Source organism: Pseudopodoces humilis, chromosome 6 (assembly GCF_049639895.1).
Source record: "Pseudopodoces humilis isolate 2021_Gansu_Grassland_sample_001 chromosome 6, ASM4963989v1, whole genome shotgun sequence".
Lineage (NCBI taxonomy): Eukaryota > Metazoa > Chordata > Aves > Passeriformes > Paridae > Pseudopodoces > Pseudopodoces humilis.
In genome coordinates this window covers 58,706,552-58,734,030 of record NC_142205.1, presented here as the reverse complement: position 1 = coordinate 58,734,030, position 27,479 = coordinate 58,706,552, and the positions used below count along the sequence as shown (strand labels likewise).

Below are 27,479 nucleotides of genomic sequence, written 5' to 3'. Positions count from 1 at the left end.
AATAATCTCAGCTGGTTACTGTGGTTTGGTTTAGAGTGGCCACACAAATGCTTGTGTGAATGCAGCTGAGAGAGGGAGAGAGTGTTGAACTGTAACAGGTTGTGCCATTGAAGAAAGTATAGGTAACTTAGGCAGCATTTCTGAAAATCTCAGTGCACTTACTGGGATTTAATTAATCTTTAATTAATTAATTAATCCTGAAGTAGATACATTATCAGTGAAGTGCTGTGAAATACACACAGAGTGTAGCTGGCTGAGTAATATTTTAGCTGCAACTTTGACTCAATACTGATTTACAGAAAAAGTAATATTTCCTACTGCATCAGTAGTCTGATTTGCCACGTGGCAAACACTTGTGCATGGGATCTCTGCATGAAATTTGGAACTTGGTAATGCTGCTGAGAACTTGCCTGTTAACATTGTCAGCGGTTGCTTTGCCATCATCAAGGTCAATGTTTTATTTTTCAAAGTATGTTAAATATTTTTGATGATGTTACAAGTCAGTAATATATCTAGATATGTACAAAACATTTTTTGGATAAATGTTTAGTGACATGTTGCTAGTAGTATGCTCCTTGTGTGGTCTGGTATAACTTGGTTTTTTAGATCAGTCTGTGAAAGCTTATTACAAGAGTATTAAATTGCTTCAGAAAATGTTTCACTTGCTTTCTGAAATTACATTTTATTGAATCAGTGGAATATACCTTGCATTTTACTATTGCATACAAAATATGAGAGTTTTTAGTTAATATTCTGGACATCCATCTGAATGCAATGGAAATCTAATGGATTTCAATTTGCAAGATCAGGCAGCCTCTTATATTACAAGAAGCCCTGCAGTCTGCTGGAGATATTCTACCAAAGGTTTTGCAGTATTTTCCAAAACTTCAGCACTTTTACCTTTAGATTAACAATCAAATCAATGCTGAGAGATGAACAGACTGCGGGCAGCTCTGCCCAGAAGGACTTGGAGATGCTGGTGGAGGAGAGGCTGGACATGACCCATCAGTGTGCACTCACAGCCCAGTGTGCACTCAAAGCCGAACATGTTCTGGGCTGCATCCAAAGCAGCATGGGCAGCAGGGCAAGGAGGGGATTCTTCCACACTGCTCTGCTCTGGTGAGAGTTCCCCTGCAGTTCTGCATCTGGCTCTGGGGTCCTCAATACGCGCCTGGTTGGAGTGAGTCCAGAGAGCCATGAAGATGATCAGAGGGCTCAAGCACCTCTCCTGTCAGGAAAGGCTGAGAGAGTTGAGGCTGTTCAGCCTGGAGAAGAGCTCAGGGAAATCTTACAGCACATTCCAGTACCTAAAAGGGCTACAAGAAAGATGAAGGGGGTCTTTCTGCAATAACATGTAATGACAGGACAAGGGTCTGTGGCTTCACAATAAGAGGGCAGGTACAGATTAGATATTGAGAGGAAATTCTTCACTATGAGAATGGTGAGGCATTGGTACAGGTTGCCCAGAGAAATTGTGGATGCCCCATCCAGGAAGTGGTCAGAGCCAGGTTGGATGGGGCCCTGAGCAATGTGGTCTAGTGGGAGGTGTCCCTGCTCACGGCAGGGAGTTTGGAACTGGATTATCCTTAGGGTCCCTTCCAACCCAAACAGTTCTATGGTTCTGTGATTCAAGTCCAAATGCTTATTGTTGGATTTATTTTTTTTTTTTAGGTTTGTTTTTATTTTTTGGCTTTTTGGAGAAAAAATGTTTGTGTGTATTGCAGAAGATATCTGGTTTGACTTCTTGAAACATTTTATGTGGAAGCTGAAGTTACCTAGATGTAGACCAAGAAGCATTCCTGAACAGTGTTAAAATAATCTGGTTTATCTTTCCTTTAAAGATGGGCACCACTATTTGTGTTCTTTGACTGCTTTTTTGTGTAACTTAGAAGGAGCACCTGATATTCTGCATTTGATGAGCCATTACAACCAAAGTGTGTAATAAATAATAACCATAACTTGGAGTAGACATGCAGTTGGTGATGAAGAAATTGTGGAGCTGCCTTCTTTTATATTTTCTTTCAGATCTGTACTGTTGTTCCTGATGCATGAGTGGTGTTGCCACTGTTTTTGGCTGTCTATGAAACTGATTTAGCCTAAGTCTCTGTGTTTGAGCATCTACACCTTAGAAATTTTCACCACTGATTGATTGCTTTGCTGACAATCTTAGTGAAGAGACCAAGGATTGATTAGGTGTGGAGATTGACTCACCTGCTTAGCTCTTCAGTTAGAGTTCTGACAAGGAGTGTATAATCGCAAAATTTATCTTGGTATCTTCATCCAGCCTTGTCTGCTTTTAAGTTTGTTGTGATTGCCTTTTGTGGAAGTTTTCTTGCCTTTCAGGTTAAAAAGCTTTCTAGATAGGTCTTTTAGAGCTCTAGCCATCCTCTGTCTCTGAAGATATCTATAACACTCTTTTGCTCTTTTGCCTTTCTTTAAATTTCTTTGTTTCTCTTTTATGTTCTGTATTTGTTTATTTGCTACTTTGCTCGTCTAAGAATCTGAATGGGGGCTTCTGTGGTGTGCCGAAATCCATTCTCACTTAGCTGGTAGCTTGACTACAGCTCTAAGACCTCTCAAAATGTTGCTTTTGTAGGTTTTCATTTTCTTTTCTCTTCCTTACCTCACACAGTCCCTTTACCACCCACACTGGTCTATTGACTTGTTTCTTTTCTGGGATAGCAGAGTATCTCAAAATACACAGTGTAATTTTTCAGCAATTGCATGATACTCTCAATATTATCTGGCATGGCATAGGTTCAATTTAAATCTATAAGGATATGAGGGCAAATAGGTAGTTTCCTATTTTATGCCTAAAATACCTTTGCTATGATACCATAATAAAACTAGTGTAGCAGTTGGTATTTGTCTCTAATTGTCCTAATCTTTGAAACTGGTAGGAAATACAGGTTTCTTGTTCTGAGAGTGGAGATTAATGAGCATTTAGACTTTTCCTCACTGCCCAAAGTGAAGTGACTTATTTTTTTCATGTCACAAAGTCCTGAGGAAACGGGTTATATTGGTCACTTAAAATTTGATCTCATCTCTGTACAATTTTAACAATTAAATTAGATGCATGGGAATGAGAGTACTCAATTCTGAGTACATAGTCTGGTAATTTTGGAAACCGTTGGAAAAATAAAGCAATATAATTGTTATGCTGTTTGAATAAAACAATTAATATAAAATCTGTTTCCATTCAGTCAATATCGTTACTAAGGAACCACTAATTACTGTGTATCATGTTGACAAATCCATGCAAATGATATGATTTATAATTCATAAATCCCTGATCCCCTGAGTGATGTTGCTCTTGCACTTAGACTAATTGAGTACTTAGGTTCATCGATCCAGTCCATATAGTACCTTTAGTCCATATGACAGCCTTTACTGCAGAGCCTAACAGGAACTCTTGTTGTCAAATGTCCCCTGTAGTATCCCCAAAATCTGCCTCCTTGGCCCTTTGCTTCACACTCCTTCAGTCTGCCAGCAGTCATTTCTGCCCAAATCAGAGCAGTATTTCTGTCTGCCTCTGCCTGGTTGCAGAGGTACAAAGCATGGTACAGCATTGCCTTTTGGGGATGGGACTTCAGTGGTTAATTGCACTTACTAATAAGGCAGTGCTGGAGTAGCTGTGTGATGTACTGGTTTATATTGGTTCTAATAGAAACTGGTTTATCTTGGTTCAAAAATGCATTTTTTTCTAGCAGCTGCTCTCAAAAATGGCTCATTTGTAGCAATTAGTCAACACTGGTGTTTATTTTTGGCTTTGCAGAGTTTTGTTGGATGTTTTCCTATGTGCAAAGAATAGATAATTATTATTTTTTTCCCTTCGTAAGGCAGTGGTTGCCAATACTTACAAATACGAAAATACAGTTTAATATTGGTTATGTAGTTGTGTGTGAACACCAACACTGAAGGAGATAGGATCCTATGCAAATTTTGTATGCAGAACTGAAAATAAAAGCAAGGGACTAAAGATATATTATGTTTCAGGACAATACTTCATGCCTGATCATTGTTACCTATTTTCTTAATAATTTTAGCACAGTTTTGTAATGTGCTATAATTGTATTTGTTATCCAGAAGAATGGCATCACTTAATTCTCTCAAACTGTGGCGAGGTAGATGGATGACAAATTAATAATTTACTATCTTTGCATAATACTGCAGAACACCAGAACACCAGAAGGATTGATGGCAGAAGAGGTTAACAAATTTTAGCAGCTTCCATTAGCTTTTCATTGTCATATGTTTGTGGTGCCGACTGAAATAAGCTTTGTAGGAGATCCCAGTCCAAGGAACTAATTACTTGTGCCGATTGCCACCCTGATGAATAGACCCTCATTGTATCATTCCCCTGAAGACGAGGAGCAGGCTGTGATTCACGACTGCATCCTGGCTGATATTTGATAATAATTTTAACAGATAAATGTAGGAAGGCAGAATGATGAAGTGCTTATCCATGCTCTACGACTATCAAAGGCATGCACATAGCCAGCTGTGTTCTGCCTTTTTTCTATAATCACTAATGAGGAATTTTAAGTTATTAATAGACCTTTGAATAAACCCATATCTTACTGTATTTTGTAGGTTTTTTTTGGTTAATTATTCCAAAAACATTGGGTCTTATAATCCGAGCAGCCAAATTTTAGCATGACTGTAATACAGACAAGCGTGAAAATAAGGTACTGGGGAATTTGATTCCAATACTTTAATATTTTTCTGAAATTAAGCAATTAGGAAGATGAAGACTAACACTGCCTTTTCTTTGGTGTTAGAAATAGGCATAGAATTCTAATGAAGAATGCAAAGACAGTCTCCATTTTGATAAAATTATTTTCAGTAGGAGTTTTTAATATCTATAAATCATGGTTGAGAGTAGTGTTATGCAAATCATACTGGCTTTTGTTACTACATTTGTCTGAAACCTTGATTTACCTTGACTAAAGCTAATCTCTGCCTTTAAACATCAGAACTACGAAGTGTTCTTAATGTTGTGATCTGCAAATTAGTTATGCCTATTCATTTGTCAGTGTTGACAGGTATACTTTCTATTAGCTCCTGGATCAGAAATGGATTATACATCTGCATTTTCATCTATTGTTTTAATACAACTGTATTAATTATTCTGTAAAGAAACAAAGTCCAGGTTTTTTAATCTGGATGTACACGTTTTTGGGGTATCATGGCTATTCTGTGCCTCAGGTATTTTCTGTTTGTTTTTATTCCATACCTGAAATTGGCCTTTTGTACATTCTCTGGTCTAAAATACTGTTTTACAGTGGTATTCACTCATGATCATCTAAACAGATAGTAACTGGCACTTATATATGACTGTATTAAAAAGATCTACGTGTATTTGGAGTGTAAAATGGAAAATAATGAATTTGATATAACCTTTTCTAGATGTAATTTTTTAAAGTATGCTATGTAGCCATTATTACACATCATAACATGTAGTTTTTAGTTAAATGTAAAAACACAACTACATAAACCAGAAATGCAATCTGATTTGCTCAAAAATAGATTTCTGTTTCACTCTCCTGGAATGGTTTATTTAAAAACAGTAAATGGAAAAGAAATGCATTTCCTCGTGTTGTTCTAAGCCTCAGGGGCTAAATGTAATGAATATTTTAAGAGATTATTTTAATTAAATTCCTGCACATCTAAACAGAGTAATATTTTATTATCACATACATAACCATGTAACTGAGGTATTCATTAAAGTTAACACTTTCTGGACCAAGAATTCATGGCATGATTTACTGACCTTGTGCAAAAAGGCACAAATTAGGAAGAAAAATGAAGGGGGACAGACTTTGATTAATATAGGTAATGCTATACCATATTTATAATAGCCTTTTCCCTATTCTGGTTTATAAATGCAGTCACTGAGAAAGGTGCCCTGCTGAGGCTGAAATGAGGCTGAAATCGGAGCACATGCCACTAGAGTGTGGGGAAACTGATCACACTGTCAGCAATTCATTTCAAAATGATGTATTTAGTGCTCATTTCACCTTCCAAGAAAAAAGGGAAAGGAGTTCCTTAGACTGGAAGGTGATATTGTTATTTTCAAGGACATACCTAAGTAAAAGATTGCAGAAAGGGGGGGAGGTTAGGAAAAAAAAGGTGAAAGCAGCGCAAACAAGGAGAGCTTTATGCAGAAATTCAGCGCTACCATGCTGGTTGATAATTGCTAACATATGTGGCTCCTCTGTTTCATTGTAGTCGTCCTCATGAGTTCTGGCGCCTCGACTACTGGGAAGATGACTTGCGGCGCCGGCGACGATTTGTGCGTAACCCCCTCGGATCGACACATCCTGAAGCGACACTCAGGGCAGCCGGAGAACATGGTCAGTGTAAAATCTTCCTCCTGCCACCAGCAGCAGGTTACAGGATGTGGTGGGAAAGGCTGGATGTTCTTCCTTGTAGGATGCTAGCAAATGGTCCCAAAGCAAAGGCTCTTGGCTTTGCATTTCAGGCGTGTTTTCCGTACAGAGATAACCTGGCCGTTCCCTCACAGCAGCAGCGCTGGTGTTTGCTCAGCCCCTTCTTTCCATCTCAGCTGGGCTGGCACGTTGTGCATACCTTGCATACAACAATTACAGCACAACCCCAGCTAGACAGAAGAAAAGTGGATGCAATTTTGCCATTAATCCCAGGACAGACTTCCATCTAAATTATCTGTTTATACTTTAGTAACTGCAGAAGAAGAATTTTTCTGGTTCAAAATCCACACCAGTTATTTCAGTTAGCATATATCTGCCTATTGTTACAGGTATATTAAAAGAGAAATAATGCTTCTATAAGCTAAACTGTACCTTTGCTTAAGTCCTCAAGTTTTTCTGCAAAAATTTGATATGTAATAAAGAGTAGCAAATGCTGATGTGCAGAGTATTGCTCAAGCAGCAGAATGGTAATGATCATTTCTACCTGGTGATTTTAAAAAAAGGAGCTTGCTTTTTTTTGCAGTTATTATTTCTTATTTCATAACCTGGGATCAGTCAGATACAAGGTGCTATGTCCATTCTAGAGGGGAATGTATTTACCAAATGAATACAATAGTCAGTTTGAGAATTCTATAGTAAATTAAAATATAAACAAGCAAACAAAACCACACCCAAAGCCAATGAACTTTGGGGTTTAGTACAGAATTTTGTGTCTTTGCTATCTACTGAGGGTACACTAATAAGACAGAAAAGTCTTGTACTTAAAAATAATTTGCATATAATTAAATCTGAGTACCCTTCACCTTGAAGGCACAAGTCATGGAGCAAATAATTTAAATTTGGAGGTTTTTTTGTTGTGGGTTTTTTGGTTTTTTTTTGTTTCCGTTTTTCAGCTTGTGAATTACTGCATACATACGTGCATACATATGACTACACAAATTGTGTGTGGGGAAAGATTTTATGCTGATTTTAGATTGTTAAGAGCGTTGTATGAATGTAGAAGAACATCACTGTCATAAAGTTGGTTTCTGTCAGGCATCTTAACCTCTTGCACTCAGCCTTAAAGAGCCATTTCTGGGAGAAAATGTCTACAATATGTCAGCTGATATAATGCCAAATGTGACATCAGTTCTCCGAAATAAATGACCATGCAGAGAATAGTCAATAAAGTGATCTGAAAGCAATGTTTGTAGAGCCCTACATCTTTGACTATAGAAAGAAGAGCAAGATGTAGAATTAATTAACCCACTTTTTGCTTTGGGGTTGTTGTTCTTAATACTACATGTTGTTCTTATACCATGGACTTTAGAGCACTAAGGTCTTTTCTGTTTAATACTCCATGGATGAGCAGCCACTTCCCCCTTCCCACCCCCCTTTAATATTATGTGTATTTTAATTTAAATAGATCTTATCACAGTTTGATGTATTCTATTTGTATTTTCATATTTAATCTTTATGCTTTTTATGAAAATTTAAAAAATACCTTTATTCTTACTGAAAAATATTTAATGCAACCATTTAAATTTGTGTAACTAATTCTTCCACAAGTAAAGACAGAGTAATGCAATTATTCGTATTTCATACTAATTGATATATTTACTAATCCATGCTGTATTTCAAGGGCTGTGGCTTATAATCAGTTTGTAATTGACAGGAGAACAATTTTTGTCAATATAAAGGAAGAATGAATAAAAGTAGCCCTATTTTAGAAGTAGCTAATAAGCACAGCTGGTAACTAACTCTGGTCATTTAAATAGACCTAATTGTTTTCTGTCTGCCTTTCTATTCAGATTTTAACATCCTTAACAGTCTTCTATTTTGTTTCAACATTCAACCTGATGTTGTTTTATTCTGAATTTTCATACTGCCTTTGTTATCTGTTGTCCTTCTGTTTCTTTATCCAGTGAATATTTTGGTTTACCCAAAGTCATTATTCAGTGTGATTTCTGAAATTATAGTTGTTATCTGCCTGAGTGTGTGTACACATGCAACTGTCTTTTTCCAAGAACTTCCACTGACAAGGTGTAAAACAAATGACCAAAGTACAAATTCAAGTTCGACTGGAAACTATATAGAATGTATAGGAGTGCAAAGAAGTTGGGATTTTTATTGTTTCATTTTGGATTTGGCTTTTTTGTTTTTTGTGTTGTTTTTAGTTTGTTTTGAGTATTTTTTTCCTTGAGTTTTAGAAGGTGCAGTTGTCAAAAAGATCAACTGGAGTGGCCACTTGATCCATTTCTTTCTGAATTGTGTTTGTAAACTCCTAATATTAACAAATTTCATCTCAGAAATTCCAATTGTTCTCAGATTTCTTGGAACCAGACTTGCATGATGTAGATATCCCTAGGATTTACAGAGTATTTGCCCCAGTATGTTACGATTTCTTATCAATAATTTATCATTAATTATTCCATTTCAATTAATTTTACATGCCTCTGAATTAAAAGCATTTTTAGGTAATGTATAAAAGGTTCCCTACTGCCTGTTTAAGTTTTTTCAAAACATCACAGACCAAAATCTGAAATTGGACATAAGGGATTTTGCTAAAAGGGAGGCAGGGGAAAATAATGCATAAATAATGGAACAGTACAAGCAGTAACCACGCTTGATAACATGGATTTTAGCTCACTTTCATTAGAAGATACACATTATCAACTGCTTGGTGTCTTTCAAATACAACCAGATGTATTCTCCACCCCAGAGAACTCACAGTTTAAGAATCATCCCAATTTGCAGCTGTAAAAATGATTCAGAAACAATTGGAAGCCTAGATATTGTTCAGAAAAACCTTGAGAGAACAACAACAATCAGCTCTGTTGCAGCCCAGTTATGTGTCTTAGGAGCAAGAACCAATCTTTTCCAAGGATTGATTTGATTTGAAGGAGAACCTCTGGTGCAGAGGTGGCAGAATAAATACCTGAAGACTAATGTTCTCTGTTCAGACAATCAATACCAGCCCCATGACTATACTTCTGGCTACCTTCTAGTTAAAAACAAATTTTTTAATTCTGACAATTTAATTGCCATTCCCAAGTTCACATTAACTTGCTTGGGAAAAAAAGGCTTTAGGTAATTTTTCAAAGGGAAAAGGGAAAAAAAAAGGATCCTTCCAAACTGGCTATTTATAAAAGTCAGTCTAATGGTGTGTTGTGGGGAAAGGGAAGAGAGGTGAAGGTGCTGTGGTAGAAAATTTGGGATGCAAGGAGTTAACTCTTTTCTATTCTTCCTGTCACCTACTGTATAGAAATGGAACCAAAATTGCTTGTATACATGTGGAGGAAAAAAAAGAAGAGAAAACCTATTGGTATTTTGAAATTGACCTCAAAATGCAGTATTTGTGAGGGAATCTTTAGCTGCCATAAATACTTTATCAAGCTTTTTAACAAGTGATTTATTGGGGTTTCTAATTGATGTTTGTTAAAAATTTTAGGATGGGGGATTAAAACAGTCAGTAACATTTCCATCAAGGCAATAGATGGAGTTCAGGACTTTGTGGCTGCAAAGGACCAGCAGGTGATCATCTCCAGTACTGCAGTTGACTGGTTAGTTTGCTTTGCCTCAGCTAGAAGGATGAAAAAGAAGTCTTAAGGATAATATTTTAAAAATTTGGTTTGAAAGTGATTGGTTTTTCCACTGTTATGTTTTTAAAGAAATAAGGAGAGTAGGAGGAAGCTTTTGGGAGCCCTTTGTAAAAAAAAAAAAAAAAATACATAGTAAGGGTTTTTTTTCATGCACCTTTTCCTTGAGTTGCTTTTCCTGGTATAATTACCAGTTAAAAAAAAAAAAGAAAAAGAAAAAGAAAATGTAATTGTGTGCTAGTAGACTGTGTTCAGAGCAATACATAGGCCATGCCTGGAGATCTTGATCTTGGAAAGGTGTGTGGGAGTTTGTGCTTAGAGCTGCAGGGTTGGAGCCAGAGGACCTGGTCACACCAACATAAGCAGACCTGGTAGAGTGTTTAGAGAAGGTAGAGCAGGGTTTGTGACCTGAAGTATGAAATCCAGTGTAATTGAACTCTGTGCTTATGTGGGATTGGAGTTTGTTGTGTGATGTCATGCTCTATCATACATCTCTCTAACTAGTAAATATATAAAGAGAACTAGACCATGGCCCCCCTACAACAGTGCATTTATCTACAGAAGAATAGGTGCATCCATGTGGAATATATTCTGTTCTGTGCACATACACATGTAAGCATGAAAGTGTTGGTTGCAGATGTAGTGCTTTATGCATGTCAGTACAGGAAAGGCAGATTTGCTTTATTTACATCAGTACAGAAAAAGCACATTCTGGTTCAGAGTATGATGTCTCATTGCCTTCCACTTGCTGGTCTGCAGGTGTGTAGACAGGCATCTTCCAGTGCCCATGTTTATGCTGTATTTAACTTTAACATGTGTTTCATGCATGTCAGGAAATACTGGTAGCTAACATCGTATGCAAAGAGATGACAAAAGTTTGCAAAAATGGACTAAAATAATTCAGGGTCCAAAATCTTCTATTGAAAAAAAGGCACATACATAAGATGTATAGTTTTGAATCAGCAGAATATCAGTAGTTGGGGAAAGAATTAAAACCTGAGTAAGTGAAACAGATGGGGCAATATTTCTGTTTTCCAGTCATCTTTGGTTTGGAAGCTGCTGTACTGATTTTTTTTTATTTTTTTGTTTCTTAAAGACTGAAGGACATAGTAACATTTTAGACAAGTTGTATTAACTATAGAAGTATTAACCTTTGATCTTGGCTCTCAATTCAGTCTTAAATAAGAATAGGTAAAGAGCTAGTTCGAAATTAGCATCTTCAGTATAACACAGATTCTAGTAGAGGAAGCAAAAAAATGGCAGGTATGTACAGTGCAGATGAGATTTTTGAAACAACAAATATAGTTTGCCTGCATTATAATAAAAAAAAAAGACCAAAAAGAAAGAAAAAGAAAGAAAAAAAAAAGAAAATAATTTATTATTTTGGACTTCATCTTGAGGTGGTTTTGTTCTATTTTACTTTTTTTGATCTTCAAGAGAGTGCTTGTAGGGCAATGACTAGGAGTGCATGTGGTGTGTGTTAGTACACTGATGGTAATTTTACTGCTGCTAACTGAAAATCCTCAAGGGGGAGTTAATTACAGGAAAACCTTCCTAAATATCAGCCGCATATTTTCCTTGACAAGAAGGTTTTTCAACTCACGTTGAACATCTCCACAATCTGAGTTATCATTATTTACATGATCATATTTTGCAAGAAAGGAAAATTTGTGTTTGTACAATGCAGTTAAAGCTTTGCAGTAATTTTTTTAAGGCTTTCTTACAAGCAACAGCTGTTGCTAGGGCAAAAGGTTCATGTATAAATTGCATTTTATTTTGTATGGTGAGTTACATTTCCTTTTATTTCGGTTTTTGGTTGGTTGGTTTGAGGTGGAAGTTTGTGTTTGCTTTTTGTTGTTGTTGTTTGGGTTTTTTTGTAAGGTCAAGGCCTAAACCGAAACCAGTATTAGGTCATTTGGAGTTTGTTGCTGTTGTGATAGAGTTTTTATAGTTGGGGGGGGGGGGGTGGGGGTGTTGGGTATTTGTGTTTTTGGTTTTTCTGGTTTTTTTTTTGTGTTGTTTTTTTTTTTCATTCTGGTGAGTGGATTTAATTTTTACTTTTTCACTGAACTGATAAGTTTAATTATTTGCAATTTATGTGCATGTATTTTTTTTAACAATTTAAACTTTATATATTGACACCAGGGAGTCGCTGCCTTCTGTAAATGTTTGCAGATTAGCATATTTTCAGAGGGAGCCCGTACAACTTCAGCTGAAGTGTGGCAGCAATCAGAGCAAGCAGCCACCAGCGTGTTGAACTTAGTTGGTCCTTATGTGTTTGGTGAATGTTTTTCAAACACAGCTGTGCCACGGGTGTTCTCAGTGTATCTTTTAAGAAACAGTATTTTTATTTTCAACTTAAAAAACCCAAGACAACAACGACAACAACAAAACCTGGACACATACACTGTTGTGTTTTTTGGCATTACCACAGCTAAACGTAGGTGTAGAGGGAGTCATTACCTTTCTTTCCCTTATTTAGGTATTTATTTATTTATTTTTACTCCCCTTTTAATTTTTTTTTTCCTTTTTCTGTTGCTGCTTTGAGCCGGTGATTTAAATAAAACAGATTTCGTGGCGGCAGTGCCGGAAGGCGATGGGAGCGCTCCCGGGGCCGTGCGGGACGGGAATGTCACTGCCCGGGCACGGCGGGGACACATTCACCGGCCCGGTGACCGTGTGCGGGGCGGAACATGGCTCCAAGCGTGCTTGGCCACTTCCCTTCCATCCCGAAAATCCCAGCGTGAGCCCAGAAATGCCCCGTGGGAGGCCGGGGTAGCGGGTGGCCGTGCCCCCTGGGAGCAGGTGCCAGCCGCCATCCCGGAGCAGATTCGCCCCCTCACGCCCTGGCATGGAGGGGTGGGGGCTTTTCTGCCTCACCAGCTCGGCTTGCCGCCAACGGGAGCGGGAGGGATGAGGGGCGGCAGCTCCAGCGCCGCTCCACCTTGTCCCCGCTGCCGGGCTGTTCCCGGCGGGACGCGGCAGGAGCAGCCCCGGTGCCGGGGGACTGAGGGCCCGGGCCTCCTCCTGCGCTGGTCCCGCCGCTCCTGGCCCCGTCCTGCGCCTCCCGTTCCCAGCGCCGTGCTCGGGGCTGTCGCTGCGGCGGTCCCGTGTCCTTGGCTGGAGCTTGGGTTCAGGGTGACACACCGGGCAGCTGGGACCCTTCTCCAGCTCCACTTCCCAAGGAAGGCTGCAGGGGAAGGGAGTCTGCTCTATCCTCTTCCCCTCTGCCGTAACACTCGAAATAGAGTTGAACACTGTGGAGAGCACTGGATAATTTTGAGCAGACTTAATAGGATTAAAACTAGATGTGTCCTAACATTAGAGGATTAAGACAGGTACTTCCCACAGCTAGTCCCTAAGCAGTTTTCTCCTTGGACTTACATTTAAAAAAATAAAATTACATTCCTTTGTCACTGAGACCTGACAGACAGCACCTTGTCTCATTTCAGCTCCCGAGGAGGATATACTTGTCAAAGGGAAGCAGTCCATCAAGAGTCAAGTTTTAGGAAACCAGAACTCAGAAAGCGAGATTCTCTTGGAAGGTGATGACGATATCATGTCATTCATGGAGGAAAGAGAAGTGGAGAACTTGACAGGTAACATCACCTATCTGATTTTCTCCTCAGCTTTTTTACTGTTGAAGTTCTGATCTCCCCATCTGTGCAGTGAATCATGGTTTGGGATACACACTGATAATTAACACACTTCACGTAACTGCTTCATTAAGATTATTTTCTGTTCACCTCAGATACTGAAGGTTTATTTGAGGAGAGTTGTGTGTTTTCTTTCTCAGCCTTTTTGCTTTTGCAGTAGATGTCTATTCTAGAAAACCTTCCTTATAGAAAATAGCTCTACCTTGAAAAGGGCTTCTTTTGTTTGCTTGACCTTGTTCCACTCAAATCATTAGGCCTAGTGGACAATCAGGCAAGCTGTCTATAATTTAGGGCTTTGGAGACCTTTATTTTTTTTCCTAAGTCTATAAAATTTTACATACTTGTTATTTACTTGCATGTAAAGGATTTTACTCACTGTGTTTAACTCCTTTAAACCCCTTGACATTCCTCCACTGAAGTTCTTTCTCCACAGACCATGGTCTCATTAAGCCTTTTTGTTTGTTTGTTTGTTTTTGTTTTTGTTTTTTTCCTGAAGAAATAGTACTTCAAATCATTCAACTTAATTAATTTTACATAATCAAATGCAGCCTTTGCTGATGTTGCAGTCTCAGAGGAGTGGGTCCATTTCTGTACAGTTCAAAATGTAAAACCGGCATAACCAGTGGTTCAAAGACTGGGAGTTATAGTGTCTCAATTGCTATTTGAGGAACATGGCTTTTACAGGGAAAATGCAAACTTCTCCGTGTTCTTTTGCTTCTCATCTGGTATTCCATGTACACTTAATTTAGAAAAAAACATTGTTTATTGGATAATTCTGGTTCCCTGAGAAGCTGGTAGTATACTCTTACATTGATACGGATCATGCATATGATAATTCACTGTAAATGCTGGAAGTGATTATTTATTGGCATTTTGCTTATCCCTGAACTGCATTTCACTCTTTTTCATGAAAAAAAAAAAAAAAAATGCGCAAAGTTAAAAATGCAGCATAAGGAAAGAGAAAACCTGCATAGGAAGACGAAAGTAAAATCATGGGAGAATGATCCAAAGGAATTTCTCTATTGAATCTTTATTTTGAATATATGAATCTTTCATTTTTCCCTTTCTACCATGAGCTTCTTTCTCAACAGCATTTTCCATGTTTCCTTCTATTATTCATTCATTGGTTTGAGTAATACATTCATACTGTAATAGAGGTGAAAGGCGAGTTTAATTATGTAATCTTGACAATGGCAATAGGATTAAGAAGTAATCCTCACTAATAAAGTGGTGTGGGTTAGAAATGAAGTGGAAATTGTCAGGGGTCTTCTACAGGACCTGGGCTGCCCCAGCTTCTGCATCTGTCTGCTTGCCCTGTAATTGAATGTCTGCGAGTGATTGAAAAAATGTTATTTCTCCTCTGGATTACATGCTAATGTACAGGGGGCAAAGGGAGACAGCAAAAGAACACATAGCTGCTTATTTCATCCATTTGTGTGGGTGAGCTTTGGGAAATCATGGCAGTTCCGCAGCTATCTCATGCCCATCTGCAGACACAATGTATTTGTACATTGGGAATAGAGGGCAAAGCTGCTCTGATCTCAGCAGAGCATCTCTTCTTTTGTCCTAGTGGCACACATTGAGATTGATGCGAGATTAAGGACCATCACCCTCCTAACAATCGATGGAAATGACAATTCATCTGAATTTTTTGTCAGTTATTCTCACGTTGATTACCTGAACGTGTGTACCTCATTTATAGATGCTTTATTAAAACAAAATTGTCTATGTCACTTTAATATCTTCCACTGTTTTACAAAAGTCAGATAATACTGCAGCCATGTAACTTCATTTCCTTGCCTCTTAATCAGCTGGATGACAAACCTAACCTGTTTTCTTTCTGTATGTGTTAGTTTATATAATGCTGAACCTACTGTTTTCAGTAGTAGTCTGATTTGTCGCTGTGATAAGCCCTGTGGAGAAGTGATTATTCCAATAAAAATTCATTCAGTTGGAAACCAACCCTCCAGCTGTTTACTCCCACAGTCCCCAAGCTACACTAACACTGTATGGAGTGCTTGGACAATATTTAATGTGGAATCAAAAGCATCTTCAAAACATTTTACTTTGGGCTCTATAATATTGTGCAACCTTAACAGTAGATATCCAGAATTCATGAGGGAGCACTTTGCAGTTAGACAACTTTGAGCCTTGACTGCTTGGTTCATCTTTGTGAAATGCTATCAAAACTTCCCAGCAGCTAAAGAGCACATCAAAGAGTAAGATTTCAAGTGTACATATGTGCACTCTCTATGTTTCATGTAACAGAACATGTGCAACTCTTGGACTTTCTTGGACAGAAAACGCATCTGAGTAAAAGCTGAAGGCTGCCATGCTAAAGCCAGCTCTGTAATGTATGCGGCAGTTTGCAATTGCAGCTGCTTCAGTGTTCGGCAGCACAGAGACACTGCAAATCTGTTACATATGTTCTTTTCTGGGACAAAAAGGGGTTTGCTTTTTAAGGAAGAGCGGTGATCTTTGCTTTATTTTAATGTCCTTGGCCTGAAAAACAAATAATTTGTACTCGCATTCTTTTCAGTTTGAACACTGTTGGTGTTTTCCTGCTTTGGCAGGTCCAGTGTCCCTCAGCACACCAGCTCAGCTTGTGGCACCGTCCGTGGTAGTGAAAGGCACCCTCTCCATCACTGTTTCTGAGCTCTACTTTGAGGTGGATGAAGAAGATCCTAGTTTTAAGAAAATCGACCCAAAGGTAAGAGATCATTGACCCTGAGGTCTGAGAGATGATGACAAATTACCCAAGACCTTTAATTCTTCACTTGACTTCCTTTACCCCTATTGGGCGACAGTGTTTCTGCTTTAATAACTTTGCCACTGACCATATATGTTGCTGAACTTCACATAGATGACACCTCCTTTCCTGCTCCTTTTTCTCCCTCTCCCATAATTCGACCCTACTTGAATGTTAATTAGATTGCTGCAAATAAAGCTCTAGGGAGATATGTCTGAAATAAAGACATCTTAAATCACAGGACTGTGTGAATATGGGGAAGTTCAGCGAGGCTTTTAGCCCAAATACTTTGTTTTACTTTCCTGATTTTAGCAAATGTCAGTGTAAAACAGCACTGAACTTCCCACACTACTAAGTTTGCAGTGCTCCTGTCATATTACTCTATAACACATTTTACAGGGCCTGTTATTATTTATTGTGCCTAAGCATAAAACATAATTGCTGTTCTAAAAGATGTTTCTGAGCTGACTTGGTAATTTCCACAAACTTTATTTGCTCTGAGTTGCTTGATTACTTGTGTTTTGGTTAAAACTAGTAACCTTTAATAAAATGACAATTTCAAAGGGAGCATATAGTGCAATTTGCTTAATAATGTTGCACTTGAATATTTTCTGCAGTGTTACAGCAACATTTCAAAAGTAGGACACAACTGGTATATAGTCTCACAAGCATACTCATGGCTCTTGTTTTTCTGAATACCTACCTAATGTTAAACTGGGTAATAATTTCTTTGGGAAGAGTACTGCTTGAAGAAGTAGTGGTTTTCTGCTTGTCTGTAGAGAGAATACCTTGTGTGTTAAGCACCGGTTCAGTTCTTTGTTCCTATTGAGTAAATTGGTCTTGTCTGTATTAAAAATGGCATCAGTGGATCTGAAAGCTGGAATTATCAAATACTGTCAGGGAAAAAATTTATTTTGAAAAGCAGTGCCCTCAAATTGTTAGAGCTAGATTTTAGTATAAGCAATTAACTAGAATTGTGATTTTATGTGATATCATAAATGAGATTTAACTTTTCTTTTGATCCTGAATGATTTTTGAAATATATTAGAAATTATTTTAAGTATGAGATAGTGGTTAAAATTTTTATATGCTTACTCCTTCTATTATGTTTCACTAATCCCTCCACATATAACTAAAAAACACCATTTAATGATGAAAAGAATATAAATTTGAAATTAAAGCTAGTTTGATATATTCCTGTATTGCATTTTCCATTTAAAATGTTCTGCTTTGTATTGTATTAGCATAAGAAAAGTCTTACAGATCTGCATTATTCTGCATTTTTGGTTTTCATGTTCAGCACGTAGGGTCTTTGAGTACAGTTGTTAATTCTTACCATTCTTGTTACTTGTTTTGTGGGAACACTGACATATATAGTTAACCTCCTTTTCTCCTGCTTCCCAGTATTTGGTAGAGGTTGTTTTCTTAACTGTGAGCAGGCATTATGGTTTACTCTTTATTTAAGAGATTTTCTTAGAGTTCTTATAACAGGAGAGGTTGGTTACATGAAATACTGGCTGCACCTCTTACATTCTGCTTGCGATGTTACTTTAACTGGAGATCTTAAAATTAAAAAAACTACTTTTTATAATGTCTCAGGGGTGGGGGGAAGCTAAAAATCAGATCTGAATAATTTTATTTTAAAGACTAAGTAATCTTAAAACAGCATCTTTTCAAGCATTAACGCCTCCCTGCCCCACCCTGTGCCGAAGTCAATGTACCTTGATAGCGATGACTAGCTGCTGTAGAAAATGTCCCTTGGAAAAAAAAAACCTCATCAACTAATCCGCTGTAAACTCAGCAGGCCTGCTTAATTAATGAGGCTTCATCTGTTAGATAAATTTAAGATCCCTGTATATTTGTCTAAACTACTGAAAAGAAAATATTGTGACAAGTTCCTGAAGTAAAACCTGCCTTAGGTAGCGATAGCATCGACAGCGATATGATCAGAGTTTATACGCGGCTCCGGGCTGTTTTGGGAAGGAAAGGGTAGCCCCGCGGGCTGAGCCCGTTCTGCCGGCTGATCCGGGATCCAGCGCTGTGGGAAGCGCTCAGATGGCTCCACAAAAGACTTGTGGAGCTCAGCCGAGAGTGGAGGGGCTGCGGACGGCGCGGCGGGGCCGGGGCCGGGCTGTGCCCGCTCCGCCGGGCAGGGTGCGCCGCGCACCCCGTTCCATCGCCCCGGCGGCTGCCGCCATCGAGGATTTCGTTTTTAAACTTAAAGGCAAAAGCAGCTCAAGTTATAATGGTTATTTCTTTCCGTCTCCGTCCAAAAAGAAACGAAAATAGTCTTTTGGGGCAAGAACTTGAGTTCTTTTTTTACCTCCCCCCTGCCTACGAAAGGATACGAAAAGTTGTTCGAAATGCTCCGAGCTGGCGTTGCAATCTTTCGGGCAGCTTCAGCGGGTAACGCTAACGTTTTTAAATCTTACGAATGCGTTCCCGATAAAAATCCTGCCAGTATTTCTCAGTCGTCCCGAGCAAGCTTAAAGCGGAAATAGCTACGGGGAATCAGGCAGAGCTTCGCTTTGGGAGAGGGGGAAGGAGATCGGCAGAGAGCGCCCGGGTGCTGGTGTAGGATCGGGTGGTTTCCTGACGGGGTCCTGCTTATCTCTCCGTCTGACTAATCTGCAGTGCGATTTTATGCTGTACTTAAAAATCTGGGCAAAAACAAATGTTTGTTTAAAAAAAATATCGACCGGTTGCTCTAAATCGCATTAATTATTCAGGGTAGATCTATACTTCCTTCGTGTCAAAGTCAAATGGATAGCGTGTTCGCTCTGGGAAGCGAAAGCAAACAGCGATGGGTTTTTAAAACAAAATGCAGCGCTCGAGATTTACTGGAGAAAATAAAAGCAAGGGATACCATAAGGAAAAAAAAATAAAAGGAAAAAAACGACTGTAGGGTAGGAAAAGGCATGCTGTAATTCTGACTAAACTGTAGCGAGCTGCTGTGCGATGCTCCATATATTCCAAGATTTAGAACAGAACCTTAGAGTAATAGAAATATAGCAGATGTTGTCTCATGCTGAACTACAGAATATATAAGATTTTTTTTCTTGGATGCACTTTTTCTTTTTAATGGAAACTAGAAGGAGGTTTAGAAAACATCAGCCAATATGCTGAGCTAAGGTTTGGACTAGGTGTTGCGTTTAGCCTATCTTAACATCTCGTGGTTTAGATTATTTAAAAAAAAAATCCTTCTGAGGTTCAGAAAGAATCTACTTGCCTGAATTTAAGAACCATTCACAAAAAGTCAACGTAAAGTTAAAGTAATATTTTTATTACTATTTGCAACAAGTCAGTTGTGGGGCACATAATCTGACCTTGGCACCGAAATACATTTAACATCAGTAAAACTTTTTTAAAGGGAGATTTGTACATATAGTTAAATAATTTTTTCACTTGGTGACAACATTCAGGCAAACAAGAGAGCATAAGAAAAGGACTATACATGGATTGGAAAATGTACCTTTCGGGTTTCGTTTTGAAGTTGCAAAAGTCCGATCGCTTCTTTTTGTGATCTTTTAAAAATTCACATTGGAGGACAGGAGGAGAGAGGCTCTTCCCTTCTTCCGTGCAAGGCGGTGAGAGTTTATGCCGGGAAAACCGTCGGCAAGTTTTTAAAGGCCGAACTGCAGGTGGGTGGGGGGTGGCGGGGACGCGTGTCTTTCGCCGCCTCTTTCCGTCGTCGTTCGCGTTAAATAAAAAGTTTTTTAGGCGCTGTTGTTGTTTACGGAGGGCGAGTTTTTGTGCGCGGGGGTGTTAACCCTATAGCTTGTCGAGGCTTTTGGGATTGGTGAGGATTTCTCTGGCTAGCCTCCAGGTCTGTTTGGCAGCGCTTTCCAGGGCCGAGTGGGGTTTGCCCTGAAAGAGGTCTAGGTTGGGCAGGAAGTAGTGGGGGCAGCGCCGGCACTGCAGGCAGGAGATGAGCTGCAGGAGGATGCCGTTCAGCCGGTCGCCCAGGCACGCCTCGTCCCAGTCGGTCTCCCGCGGGTGCTTCTCGCACTCGTACAGCAGCAGCGTCTTCATGTGGTAGTTGTTGAGGGGCTGCCCGGGCAGCTCCAGGTGCCGGTCGCGGAGCGTCTTCAGCACCGACAGGCACTTGTTCCGGCAGCCGCCCATCAGCAGCCGGTTCTCGGCCTCGCCGAACTGCAGCACCCACGCGTCGCTCTCGGCCGAGCTCTGCTTGCCCGTCAGCGAGTAGCACTCCTTGGAGAGCAGGTTGAAGCCCTCCGCCTTCACCTCCGCCACCCGGTTGGGGCCGGGCCAGGGGATGTGGGGCATGGGCCACTGCGCCGCGCTGCGCGGCCAGATCCCGGTGCACTTGAAGGCGGGCGTGATCTGCACCACGTACCGCTCCCGGATGCGGAGCTTCACCTCGCTCGTGTCCGCGATCATCTTCACCACGTCTCGGTAGCTGCACTTGTCCACGGCCTGGGCCACCAGCGTCTGGAATCGGGAGCGGATCTTGCGGGCGGACAGGTAGCCCGAGGCGGTGATGAACTCCACCCAGAGGGACATGCTGCGCTTGCGGCCGTCGCTCAGCTTGAGCACGGCGCAGCCCGGCAGGGAGCCGTCGTCCACGAAGTTGAAGACGCCCATCTGGTTGAGGTAGAGCACCACCTCGAACTCGGTGGGCGAGATCACCTCCAGCCCCTCGTAGCGGGCGTCGATTTCGCTTAGGGAGCTGATGAAGCGCGGTTCCTGCACCTCCACCTCCTTCAGCACGTCCGACACGACCTTGCACACCTCCCGGATGGTCTTGGCGATGGCCGCCTTGCGCGCCTGGCAGCGCTCCGTGTAGTATTTGTTGAGCTGGTAGACCAGCTTGGCCTGCGCGGCGATCATGTTGGGGCACAGGTCCGGGCTGTACACCGGGCTCTCGCAGTACGTTGAGGGATCCAATGCTTTAGCGGTGGCTGCAGCTTTGCGGAGGGCACCAGCCAAATCGCAGACCCCCACCGCCTCCGGGAAGAAGGCGGCAGCGGCGCGCCAGTGAGAGAAATTAAAGAAATCGGGGAGGGCGGCGAAGCACAAAGGAGCGAAGCCCAGCGCTGCCCCGGCGACGAGGAGGAGCGGGACGATGCGGGCTGGGCGGCGGCGGCGGTGCTGGTGATGCTGGAGCCGGTGCCGGAGCGGCGGGCAGTCCCCGCGGGCTCCCGGAGCGCAAAAGTTTTGGATGGCGATGGGGGCAGGGAAGTCTGGGCTGCCTCTGCGCTCAGGCGCCCACCCCCCCGCGCAGCGACAAAAATGCCGTTTCAATAGTTCATGGAAAAAAAACCCCAAAACAGCAAACAAACTTTCCCAGGACTCGCAGAAGGTCCCCGCAGAAAAGCCGGTCGGCGGCGAAGTTTAAAACCGCACACGGTACGAGAGGAGGAGAAGAATGCGAGCAATGCCCTCAGCGGAAGAGTGAACTCTGTGTCTGTCTGTCTGTCTGCCTCTCTCTCTCTCTCTTTCAGTCCGTGGCACAGAGATGTGCATGCGTTTGGCTGCCGCTCTCAGACTGTCAGGGGGTGTTGTTGATTTCCCTTTTCCTGCTGGAGGCGTTGGCTGAACCCGGCTCTGTGGCTGTCTCTATCTTTACGCGCAGACGGGTGCACTTGGTCTGTGATCTCTCATTCCCGTCCTGCAGGTCTACATAGATTGTTGTGAGAGAGACTGTATGGAGAGGAGTTGTTGGTTTTTTTTTTTTTTTTGTTTGTTTTCTTTGCACAGACTGTGTATTATCCTGAGCGGGAAGAGGGCGTAGCTGCCGTGCCCGGGATGGCTTCTCCTCCCCCTCCCCACCCCTGGAAGTGCGCGCCGAGGCTCCCGGTGTCCGCGCCTCTCGCTCCGCTCCTGCAGCGCCGTGTGCCCTCGTCCCTCTCGCGGCGCTGCCGCCGGGCCCTGTAGTTTATGAATGGGGCCGCGCGCGGGCGCGGGGCGGGGCCGCGCCGCCAATCGCCGCCGAGCTGTCAGCGCCGCGGCCAATCGCGGCACCCGGCGCGCGCACACGCGCCTGCGCTCCCGCCCCCGGCCCCGCGTCCGCTGCGCGGCGGGGCTCGGAGCCGGGATGGGCAGCGGGGCAGCCGCGAGGGAGGTTCGGAGCGTCCCGCCACCCGGCGCGGTGTGTGAGGGGGGGGAACCTCCCAAAATCGCTGTAACTTCGCCGTGGCAGCCGGTGAAGGGCGACGTGAGCTCGCTGCTCCCTCCCGCTCGCTGCGAGGGGACCCGGCGGCAGTGCCGGTGTGTGCGGAGAAAGGGGAGAGGCGGACCGGAGCTTCCCCGCAGGCATAAATCTTATTTCGCTTAATGCTGGGCTGCAGCAGTGAAAGTGAGACCGTCACCGGAGTAGCGTGGCACACACTTTGTTTTACTGCTCCCAGTCACCTTAATTTAGATAAATTTTGTGCCATAAAGTTATTCTCATCCTCCTAAAGCGCAGGATTGAGTTATTAGAAAGGAAACGATATTTTATGCAAGTTTGTATTAAGAGTATGGAATAGTTCGGACATAAAGCCGTAGCTCCGTGGTGTCGGGTCGGAGGGATCCCCGGGGCGGTACCTGCTGCAGAGCAGACAGATCCGCTTCTCCTGCGGGAACTTGGGATGGAAGGGAGAGCAATTTCCGCACCTCCACTCTCGTAGCAAGAGAGCAAGGCTGCGTAGGTGCTTTGCCCTCCCCTGGGCCGGGCAGTCCCGCGGTGCGGGGCGGCTCCGGCCGCCCGGGAGCCCCGCCGGGAGCGGGAGCGGGGCCGTGCGGGGACGCCGTGCTCTCCTCCGTGCAGAGCCTGCCGGTAACCCGCTCGCAGCGCTTGGGCTCGGTTCCTTGGGCTCTCCTCCTTTCACTGCAGCTGGCTGATTTTAATAAAGAAAATACCGCCGTCTGTTTTTTGTGTGCGTTTAAATTAGAAACATGTCTGGTGCCGACCGTACCGCTGGAAGTAGTAAGTACGGACGTGCCCGGCGCCGGTGCGGCTCCGTCCTCCGCGATGAGAGGATCGGCTCCCTGCTTCCCTGTCTGCCGCCGGGGCACACTGCGCCCGGGGATGTGGGGGCCGGCCCGGTGGCCCGCGGTGCCCGGTGCTGGCGGCGGTGTCAGGTGTCCCCGCCGGGCCCGGCCCCGCCGGGAGGGAGACGAGCCCTAGGGAAGGCTCGAGGCGAGCAGCTTCCGAGGGGTGAGGGAGAGAGGGCAGGCTGCCACGAGAGCGGAGTCCATGGCTCGCCAGGGCGCTGGTGCCGCTGCTCGCACGGTCCCTGGGTGTCCCGGGGATGCGCAGGCTGGAGCGGGGCTCTCCGTCCCGGGGCGCGGGTAAGTGCCGGCGGAGCTGCCCCCTCGCCGCGGCCGCACCCGCCCGGGGCGCTCGGAGGCTCCGTAGGGGCGGGCGGGCATCGCTGCGCTTCGCTTGCGCGGCTCGGCTGGCCCGGCGGAGCAGCCAAGGTCCCACGCCTCGCCTCCCGCTGCCCTCCGGCAAAGGGAAGTTAGATTGGGCTGGGGGTCCCTTTCACACGCCGCCGTCGGAGCTCCCGAGGCGGCACGGGGCACACTCGCTGCCGGGCTGACACCGCTCTCCGCTCCGGCGAGGGCTCTGCACACCCGCCCTCCGAGCAGAGGTGGGCAGGAGGGCTCCGCGGGATCGATCTCGCTTCCCGCAGAGAGTGCCGAGCCTAGGTGTTACCGTGTCCTGGGCGCGGAGGAGATTGCCGGAACCTTCAGGCGGCACAGGCAAAGGCGGGGGCACACGCGTTCCCTATTTTTTTAGGGTAAAAGCAGGAGGAGGGGGCGATTCCCTTCCCACCCCTCTGAAAAGGTGCCTAATGATGTAGCGTTACCAGTGTTCAGATTTAAAACAATTCATTGCCAATTTTCCTGCCTGAGGTTGAAGCCCTAGTAAATAATAAATCAGCTAAACAAAAGCTGACTTTAATTTATTGCCCCAAAGCTAATTAGAAACATCATTTGAGCAATAAACTTAAACACTTCCAGCAAATAATGCACGTGAAACCCTTCTCTCCCGTGTCTGGGTGTTTGTGGCCGCACTGCATTAAGACCAGCTTCATCTGTGGCGGAATTTGCTCTCTCAGGGATGAATAATTGAAGGGGGAACAGGATCCGAGGAGGCTATAATTGAAGAGCCCTTGTCACCTCTGCTTTTATGTATGTTAGTGTAGAAGTCCATCAGCAGCTCCTTGATGGTGTATAAAACGAAGTGGCATCCCCTCCAGCAGCAGGAGATACTGTATTCCATTAAAAAAGACCGTGTGCGTGTGTGTGCTGCAGAGAGGGAAACTCTCAGGGCTAAAAGCCACTTGAAGTCTTCAGACCGATTGATCTGTATTCTCTCGTTATAATCCGTCTCATCATACTTGAGTTAATGAGGCAGGGGCGGGGGTGATCTGATGGTCCTTGACAAATTCATTAGGGAGGCTGCGGGACATTTTATTTGACTGTTAAACATCGTGTTTGTTTGGTTTAAGCAGTGCCAACATCAGCATGCCGCTGCCTGGAGCTATAGTGTTTTGTTAGCGAGGGCTTCTGTAAAAAGATACTGGGAAGGGGACGCGGTGTGCAGTGTTTGCTCTTGCCTTGGCTCCTCCTGCCCCCTCCCGCTCGTATGGCAGGGAGCTCCGGCGGGTGTAAATCCAGCCGTGCAGGCAAGGGATGTGTCACGGTATTTTCTTCACACTCAGGATGGCAAAAAAGAAGCAGCGAAGGGCTGCCATTAAGACTTTTTTTTTTTTTTCCTTCAAGAGAACACTATGTATTTATGTTAACCGCTAAAACAACAAAAGAAGAAAGCTGGAAAACAGCTCAGACTTCTAGCAATAAGCATGCAAGTTTCTTGCTGTGTTATGATATAGCATACGTTCATTTGATTGCCTAACCAGCTTATCAACGTTAAATATTTCAGAGTATTTTAATTATGAATGGTGTATTTTAAAGTTCCTATAACATACTACTGATATAAGGTATAATTTTTAAGGTAAATCGAATTTTAATCAAAGTGACTTAGGGCTCTTGAAAGATTTCTGCCAAGCCTGTCCTTTTTCTCTCCCTTGCTGAGATGCAGAGGGAAAAGTGAATTCAGGAGCAGGTGCTCCCAAAAGGGCTGAGAAGTATTTTTAAGAATAGCATATGAGATATGTATGTGTTTGTATATGCTTTGTTCATGGCAGCTTTGCTGATGAGACCCAGCTAGCATTCCATTATTTTATAGTAGTTGGTCTCCTCTCTGTCCTTTCATTTAATGGAAACAGTTGTGCAGAAAACGGAATAATTAATCTGCTTCTGGAACCTAGCATTGTGTTATTTTTTTCCTGGAGATCAGTCTTCCAACATTCTCAGCTTTAAGTGCTTTGTAGGACTCTGCTTCCATTTATAGAAGAACTGTATGGGAAAAGAGCTAGTGCCCTTTGCCTGTCATTTTCTTACATTCCTGCACTGCTGATGAAGCTTGAACTGCTGCAGGGAATGTATGGATTTGAAAAGAAATGATTCAGTAATGCACGTTATGTTTCTCCACAGCAGAACTGGGCTAATAGTTACAGCCAACACTGCACTGGGTTTGAGGGATAAAATTCCTTTTGCACTTGATGGTGTACTGTGTGTTCCTCTTTTTGGGAGTTGTGCTTGGTTTTAGTATCTGCTGATCTGTTCTAAGGTCTGTGTGTATGAAGTTAGTTGATGGCACACACCGGAGGAGAAAGGATGATTTAAATTTTACAAATATCATTAATGTATCTCATCAGTCTAGTGTTGTATAAATCTTGTACCTTTTTTACCCTGTGAAGATTGAGTGGTATGGCAGTTAAAGAATGTGTACATGTTTCTGAGTCTCCCCTGGCTTTTGTTTCTTCAGCAGGAAAGGGGTTGGTTTCAGCTACTCCTTTAAGTAGCTTATTTCTGCTTTCCTGTTTGGTCTTAAAATGTGAGTATGTTCGTAATCTGGTGTTTAACCATAAGCAATCTGCTGCTGAGGGACTTTCTCTAATGCTTTGAACTTTGTATTAAAGGTGGCATCTTCTCTTTTCTCATGGTGACTAATGGTGACTTCTTTTAGCTGGAAACTGGTTTGAATGCTAAATACTGTTTTGTAAGTTTATTTTAATAAGTCTGCAATCGTGGAAAATCAGACATATCCAAAAGGAACAATTCTAGCGCTTTTGTAAAATTTTGTTCTTGTTAAAACTTCATGGGGGCCTTTTGTTTGGATGCAGTTGGGGTGGGTGCACGCTGTTTCATCCACTAGAAATAACCAAATTAATGTGTGTTGGCTGGTCTTTATTAATAATAACTGATTAATTATATTAAAAATGTCACTTTTAAGAAGTGAGAGCGTGTAACATGCCAGGATTTTCTCAGCTTCACCTCCAATTGAATGCATTAACACTTATTTGCTTGAGAAATATGGGATGGGCTGCAGAGATTATGTCTGGTTCTTAAAAATGCTGTGAGGCTGAATCAGCACATCTTTTAAAAATATGAAAAATACAAAGATGTTATAAGCAAAATCAAAATTTTGGAAATGAAAAAAAGATTAATTTGCAGACTTTTGGCTTTTTTTTTGTCAGTAGCTGCAGGTGATTGCTCTGTTTATTGCCTTAGTTGTTGCCGTCTCTGTGCATATGCATAATGATGCCAACAAACAATAGCCTGTGTGGTTTTACTGGTTAGACAGTTATTTTAGAGATCAAAATCTTCATGCAGCCTTGTCAAGACAAAACATATGTATAAATTAACCTAAAATTGTCTGAGTTACACTCTTTTAAAATGTCTGTTTCTAGGTCCAGAAGCAAAAGCTCCTCGTTTATAAGCTTATGCTTTAAAAAGTACTTTTTCAAGTACAACATATAGCAGCGTGAAATCCTCTTCTCCTCACCAGCCACTGTACTGGTTATAACCTTTCAGAGAATTTCTGTGAGGGCAACCTATAAAGAGAAAAGGTGTTGTGAGAGGAGGGAACAGAGGGGGCTCAATCTTCTCAATAGCACTGGTGACCAGCACAGAACATATTGAGTCTCTCTCTGGCTCTCCTCCCTGTATTTTAAGACGATTTTGT

General features: G+C 42.6%; 2 protein-coding genes across 7 annotated transcripts in view; one reads left to right on the top strand and one right to left on the bottom strand.

Annotated features, from left to right (window-relative positions):
- Positions 1-27,479, top strand: part of LRBA (LPS responsive beige-like anchor protein) — a 369,063-nt gene that overhangs the window by 184,312 nt on the left and 157,272 nt on the right. For all 6 annotated transcript variants that reach the window (XM_088057132.1, XM_014254789.2, XM_014254786.2 and 3 more), the window contains 3 exons: positions 6,232-6,356; positions 13,483-13,629; positions 16,260-16,396. In XM_088057132.1, coding sequence (XP_087913258.1) covers positions 6,232-6,356; positions 13,483-13,629; positions 16,260-16,396 — 409 coding nt within the window. The remainder of the gene's footprint in view (positions 1-6,231; positions 6,357-13,482; positions 13,630-16,259; positions 16,397-27,479) is intronic.
- MAB21L2 (mab-21 like 2) lies at positions 19,750-22,204 on the bottom strand. The gene has a single exon (XM_005525587.3). It carries the CDS (start codon positions 21,284-21,286, stop codon positions 20,207-20,209), a length of 1,080 nt encoding a protein of 359 aa, XP_005525644.1. The 5' UTR covers positions 21,287-22,204; the 3' UTR covers positions 19,750-20,206.